Source organism: Triplophysa dalaica, chromosome 11 (assembly GCF_015846415.1).
Source record: "Triplophysa dalaica isolate WHDGS20190420 chromosome 11, ASM1584641v1, whole genome shotgun sequence".
Lineage (NCBI taxonomy): Eukaryota > Metazoa > Chordata > Actinopteri > Cypriniformes > Nemacheilidae > Triplophysa > Triplophysa dalaica.
The window spans coordinates 13,468,610-13,476,147 of NC_079552.1; the positions used below are offsets into that span (position 1 = coordinate 13,468,610).

The following is a 7,538-nucleotide window of genomic DNA, read 5'->3' on the forward strand; positions in this document are numbered from 1 at the left end:
AAAAATGTTGCGCTCTCGTTCACCTTGGTGTTGATGGAAACTAATGCTGACCTGGAGAAGTGCGAAACAAGAAAAAATCTGAGGCAAATAATCTGAACATATGTTCCTACTTTTCAAAACGAGTTATGTTCAAATTCGAAAAAAGCTCTCGGTGGAAAAACCCTCTTCTCCCAACAAAACTAATCAACCTGCATTCTAAAGAAGTGAATGTGTTATCTAAATCTGACTATACACTTGTTTAGTTCAATGTGATTGTGAGGCAAGGTAACATGAATCACACAATTTTAAATACTGGATCCCAAACAGAGGTTTTCATTTTACAGTTGTTCCTTTAACCTGAGAATCTATATCAAATCATCGTCAAGTATTGAGAGAGCCAACAATATCTAAACATTTATACACTTTTGCATCTAAAATGCAAACCGTTCACACAATCTCTCACATATAGTTTCATATTACCTTCATATATTAATTAGACAAATGGAGCAGTGTATATTCCAAGAAGGAACGGCTCTATTGTCAAAGCCAATTGTGATATATTATTGCTTTTGGGACACAACATCTGGTTGCACAAGCTGAGCCTCCATGTCTTGACATAATTATATCAATTTTTGATTAACAAAAATTTAAGAATAATGATAAACCTTTATAAAGAGCATAGGGTTTATATCTACCAGCTAAGAAAACCAGGCTATTTGAACACTTCAAATCACTGAGCTTTTTAGTGCAATCTGTAAAAGGTTGATGTTTTGACCCCATGAGTAAATTTGCTGCAAATGAACTGTGTTGAAAGTTATTTTATTATGTAATTAATAATGTAACAATAATTATATATTGAATTCCTTTAAGAATCATTAGTATAGGGTGTATTAATACCAAAGTCGTGTAGGCCATATCCTAATTGTATTTTTAAACATTAAAAGGAATGTATACTTTTAAATATATAATAGTGCAAATGCTAAATTATTTTCATCAAGGTTGATTAAATGTTTGATATTGACAACAGACTGAAAGATTCGTTATTATTTTAAATACGAGTAATGTTAGTAGTATTTTCCTGTTTCATCTACAGATCTATATAAATTTAAATGTTTGCAAATGTATTTTATTTAGAGAATGAAAATGTTTTCTTTTTCCTTATTATAAGAAAATGTAATGATCAGTATACCAAAGACACTGAATACAAATTAAGGTGAGATATCCAGAGTCAAGCTTCTCTGATGTCTACAGTTGAACGTGCTGGCGCACTCGGCGCTTTGTAGCCTACAATTGCTTAAGAAATTGTGCAGTTAGACAGTGTTATAGCAGAAATAAATCAGACAAGCTACATGTCACGCGCGACCATCATCTCCCGGGAGAGCAAAATTCATGTCATAAGGTATCAAATAAACAGACCCTTATCTAACAGCTAAAGGAAGTAAAGAAACTACGGTAGTTCCAGAAACTATACGTGTGCTGTACAATTTAAAGGTTGTCATTTGTTGAACACCACGGATACGCGGTGACGCACGTCACCAAGCACATTTCTAGAAATGCACTTGTTGCATAAGTGTCACCATTGCTTTCTACAAAAAGATTCACTGGTTCACGATACAAATTATTTGGAGACTAAAACTAATTTTGTTTGAAATACCACAATCCACATATGTGTTATCATTTGAATTACCAATTCGACCAGGAGTCTGTTTATGTAAATGCATTGTAGGATTATCTGTTCACGTTTACCTCAATATTTAATCACGACGAATGACTTGTTTGTCTTCCACTGATCCGCACATTGACACCATGCGTCTTGGTTTTATTCTTTTCCTCTTAACATGACATGCCTGAAAGAATGTAACTCATCAGGTCTTCTGGGGCAGGACACGGAGCAGCCGCGTACTGCCGCCCCCCTGCGCTTTCGGCGGAGGAAAAAACATCTTGCAATAATCAGTCCAATTAGTGGAGGTCGCGGCTGCGCGCTCTCCGGTTAGCTGTGGGAGGTTGTCAAAACAGGGGGCGGCTATTAGACGAAACGCGATCCCCATTCATCAGCATTGTAATAATCACCATGCAGACCAACAGCGCAGGTCCTCCGATGCTCTGATCAAAATGATCCGCGGAAACAAGCCGTTTACAAACAGTGTCAAGGCGGAACGAGAACCTTGATTTGGCTTGTCACTGACATAACGAAAAAAAGTATATGTTTTTATTTTATGCATACATGTTTATAAGATACATGTATGACTAATAAAGTATTGGCTCACTATATAGCTTTTGGCTGCTTTAGTAATTGTGTTTTATGGTTTATCACATTGTAAATCAGAATCAGTTGAGGCTGTATAGCTACCCACGTTTGTGATATCAGCAATCCTGCAAATCAGATGCTGGTTGATAGTTTAAAATCACACATGGGAATTCTCCACATAATCAATTAAAGAGATTAAAGTAATCCGTGAAATGTTTACTTACAGCAAAATGCAATTTAAGCGACATACAATACCATATCTGAAGGCAGCGTTTGTCTACGAGGTTGGCATTAATTGCTAATTTTTGAGTCATTAATCACAAAAGTAATGTTTGCAATGTTTGCGTAATTATAGAATCATAGGACGGACTTTGTGGTTAAAGATATTTTAATATTTTACTCAATTTAATGTATTTTGTATGCAGTAATAATCATAATTATTTCTATTTTTACTATTTTTTTTACATAAATAATTTTCATTAAATAAGTATTTGAAACTGTTTTTCCTTTTACTTGATTTTGTTGACTTGATTTGTTGCCAAAAATTGACTACTTCAGACCAAATAAGCAGCAACGTGCTGACGTTTGATATAAGTATACGGATGTTCTTTTATGTTAAATCATAATTTAAATTATTTAAAAGAGGTGGAAGATAATTTGATCTTTTTAATCTTTTTATCTTCCGAACCTCACAGAAGTTTACCAGATCTGCAGTGTAAGCAAAGTGTAAGTTTTGAAGTGTATTTTACACTATCAGCAGCAAACCACGTCAGGCCCTCGTATCTAATTATATTCATAAGCAACTTTGTCTTGCCCTAACAACAAAGCTGGCATGGCGTCATATATTTTTTAACATACTTTAAGATGTGACTTTCTATTGTGGTTTCAAGTACAATTGATATAAAATCACACTGGTGAAGCTGGTTTCTGTGTGGCTGTTCAAGTTGATTCTCAACGATTTCTCAATAAATCTTAATAAACGTGCAGAACGAGGTTACGACGTTACGGCCCTCAGATAACATTAATGCCAAAACTTTATAAACCGTTTAAAACTTATGTCGACAGTAACTGCAATTACATGAGTTGTCTTACCAGCATCAAACGTCCCTCGTAGTGTTGAGTGCCTCTTTGTCTATTCGTGGTATAATGCCCAATAACTATTCTAATGTGTATCCTGTAAAACCTCCATGGTACTTAAAAACGACCTCCAACCCTGTTTTATTCCAGTCTCTTATGCATGAATTCCATGCGTGTGCGCATGGTTTATCCCCAACAACTGCTCAATAATGCATGACACAGGAGAACTGAACCGATTAAATGTTCACTATTTCAATAAGCTTGTAAACCAAATAAAAGACAAAAAAGATGTTTAAGAAAAACATGATTGTAAAACAAGCATACTAATATGTATTTTTACTTGTGATTGCAGAAATTATACTTGACAATTTACTGCGGAAAACACAGAGAAACATTGGGTATGATTTCTAAGAGATTCCAAAGCATTCAAATATTTTTGTGAACCGTTCTACGGTAAAAGTTTGCATACGAAGGGTGGATTTTGCTTATGGCCACTCACAGTACGGGTCCTGTACGGGTTTGGATAGCGTCTGGTGCGCCGTCTGCTCTAGCGCGCTCGTCTCTGCTGCTGCTACCTCGCAGATCTGAGCTCTTTGGCTGCTAGAAGTGTCTGTCAAACTCGGAGTAAAAATGTAAAATACAGGGAAAATCGGGGCTGTATTTCGGTGTCGGTGGGCGGGCCCTAAATGATGGGAATAATCAGTCAGTCGGCCCGAGGAGCCACCTCAAAGCATATCAGGTTACTTTGAATGACAGCGTAACCATGGCAAATAATTTGACTAAAACTATTGTCTTATCCACACCATCCCCGGGTCAGATAACCAACCAATCACAGTTCACATAATCGCTTTTCTTGCCAGCTTAGAATAATATTATTAAAACAAGCGAGCGAGGTCCTTCTTCGGGAGTGCGTTATGCTGAAACGACATAGAAGAGGAGGTGAGCGACTCACGCAGGAGGAACAACTTTCTCTCGTCTGCTTTAAATGGATATACGGTGTATTATGCGTGCTTGACAGGATCTAAAGTGTTGTGCCTATCTTTGCCAGGAGTGGATTTTGATTTTATCAACTTTATATAATCGTTTCTTAAAGTTTACCTCTCAAGAGTTTAATTTAAATTCACCGCAGAACTCTTACCTTGAACTTAGACATAGATACAAAAAGTGGACGTTTATTCGCGAGAAACCATGTCTATGCTTCCAACATTCGGCTTTACGCAAGAGCAAGTGGCGTGCGTCTGTGAGGTCCTACAGCAGGGTGGTAACATTGAACGTCTCGGGCGCTTTTTGTGGTCTCTGCCGGCCTGCGAACATCTCCACAAGAATGAAAGTGTGCTGAAAGCAAAAGCCGTTGTCGCTTTTCATAGGGGAAATTTCAGAGAGCTTTATAAGATTCTCGAGAGCCACCAGTTCTCTCCGCACAACCACCCGAAACTCCAGCAGCTGTGGCTCAAAGCGCATTATGTCGAAGCAGAAAAGCTCCGGGGCCGCCCTCTTGGGGCTGTTGGGAAGTACCGCGTCCGAAGAAAGTTTCCACTACCCCGGTCCATTTGGGACGGCGAGGAGACAAGTTACTGCTTTAAGGAAAAGAGCAGAAGTGTGCTGCGGGAATGGTACACTCATAACCCGTACCCTTCCCCGCGGGAGAAGAGGGAACTGGCAGAGGCAACTGGGCTAACAACAACACAAGTCAGTAACTGGTTTAAAAACAGACGCCAACGAGACCGAGCAGCGGAGGCTAAGGAAAGGTAAGAAAGAGTGTTTCATTTGTAATATCTGTGGACGGATTATCTTTTAAAAATAATTTGAAATGCCTACATTAAATGTGATCATGTATTGAGTGTCGAGCCATAAGGGGGCCATTGGCACAGAAAAATTATAGACAAATGTTTTTCTGTGTCACTTTTTACAAGTTTTGTTATAGTCTACATAATTTCTAATGTCTACGTAAAGGACTACGTTTGCAAACTACAAACAAGTGTGCTGTTTGGTCATTATATCATTTTATATGAATGTTACAAAGCCGTAGTTCTCCAAGCCTAGTTTTAAAGCCATAACAATGCCGCTTGTAATTTAACTTAAAAGTTTTGCGACTTTTAAGAGTTATCTGTACACACAACCTATATATTTAAGTGTGTGCATTTAGATGTTGTCTACCCGCAGGCGTAATAGTCAGTCTAAACCACAGTGTAAGCTATAACACCATACTCTTTTCATAACGTAAAGCTTAATTAATACTTCATGTAAGAACAGTTACTTGACATGTTGTGATTGTTATTGACTTTACCTGAATCCTCAGAGTTCACAGTTATTGTACTTAAGGCTATTTCGAAACCATACTAATGCACATGGGTAACATGTTATTAACGTCCTTCTATGCTTAAAAATGTATTGAATATTATGGACACCAGTTAAAAAATGAGACTAACGATTGATAGATGAAAATGTGTATTCACACAAGGTAAAACCATTACCTTGATTTTTTGGAAAAATCTAGAATTGTCTATGTTTAATATCCTGTTTAATTCACTGTTGCTACTTTTTTGTAATAACTAGCACAATTCCGAATCAAAGCGTTGGTATAAATTAAGAATATTTTACATAGGCCACAAACACAGTAACAATGGATAATTATTCAAAATTCTGAACACATTAACAATTTGCACCAGGCCAAAATTATAAGCCTAAATTTGCCTTAATTTATACTTTTTATTTTACTAGCCTATAGCTTCAGTCTATAGCTTGACCTCAGTTGCAGGTAGGCCTACAAATAATAGTTTCTCCTATTATTATTTTGTTGAAAGATGTGTTTACACACCAACTTTTATTGATAGATAGTGTATGTAGAAATTTGAGAACAGTGGATTTTAATTTTGCCAAATGTTGCTGTACTCTAAATTATCATTGTTGTTTTCACAGGGAGAATAACGAAAACTCGAACACAAACAGTCACAACCCATTGACGTCTTCCATGAACGGAAGTAAGACTATTTTAGCAAGCTCGGACGACGACAAAACGCCGTCTGGCACACCGGATCACAACTCGTCAAGTCCGGCCTTGCTCCTCACGTCAAACCCCGGTCTGCAGTCCCTTCACGGCCTCGCACCTCCGCCAGGACCCAGCGCTATCCCAGTGCCTAGTGCAGATTCCGTGCATCACCACCACCACCACCACCACTCATTACACGACACTATACTGAACCCTATGTCTTCAAACTTGGTCGACCTTGGCTCTTAATCATATGGACCCTATAAAAGGACGCTTGTACATGGACGATTAGCGTAAAACATCTCCAGACAATAATTGCGCGATGAAAAGATAAGGAATGCACACAAAGAGTTGTGGATGTTTATCGGCTGACCCACTTGCAAAGCTGATGTGGAGGGCCTTGAGAGAGGTATTTTTCTAGAATGTAATGAGATGGTTTATTGATAATAAACATGCGAATAAACGTCTTAATTCTTGATATCAACTTTTTTGATATCGTTATTTTAGATTAATTTGCAACTGATCCAAGACTCCCCAGTCGCATATTCCATTTGTTTACATTTTCTTTAAAAAGGCCATAAATAGTTTTACTTTTAATGGGATTTCGTTTTATGAAATGTTTTTAATACAGACAATGATCTTTCGATTAATTATAAAGCACATGTCCTTATTTTCATTTGTATTTTACTTTTGGAAAGCGACTGCATGTAAACTTTGGGATCAATAATAAACTATAAACTCCAACCCATCATAGTTTCATTTACCCTTTACAATAAAAATAAGATGCATTTACTGAGCAGTAAATTGTTGTGCAATGGTTTTTGTTCTGGTGTCTTGATTTGATCGTATGGGTAGCTTTTTGCAAATATATCTTGAAATGTTTACAACAATTTCAGATTGTGATATCGATTAGAGATTCAAAACAAGATGTTGGTAATTCAGTCAAAACGGCAGATGCGTGGATGTGTGGTTCAATTTATTGGAGGTCATGTGACTAGTCGCAATGTATTTGATTTCGGCAGTGACACTAAACCTAGAAACTTGAAATATGACATTCTATCCAGATTCTTTCTTTTTCGCGGATTTGGATGCAGGAAACAAAAGGGATGTATGATTAATTTTGTTTATCTTTTTGGAGTTAATAAGCCTGACATTGCATGTGTGAGTAACAAGTGTTAAACTTATACGTTCCGCTTTTACCTCTGGTACTCAGTTTAATTTTATGTAGGTCAATTTTTTCTTAAG

At 37.2% G+C, this 7,538-nt stretch overlaps 1 protein-coding gene across 1 annotated transcript; it reads left to right on the plus strand.

Moving 5' to 3' along the window:
* The first annotated feature begins 3,922 nt into the window (after positions 1-3,922).
* six2a (SIX homeobox 2a) lies at positions 3,923-7,037 on the plus strand. The gene is made up of 2 exons (XM_056760937.1): positions 3,923-5,052; positions 6,224-7,037. Exons 1-2 carry the CDS (start codon positions 4,493-4,495, stop codon positions 6,540-6,542), a joined length of 879 nt encoding a protein of 292 aa, XP_056616915.1. The 5' UTR covers positions 3,923-4,492; the 3' UTR covers positions 6,543-7,037.
* Positions 7,038-7,538: the final 501 nt, after the last annotated feature.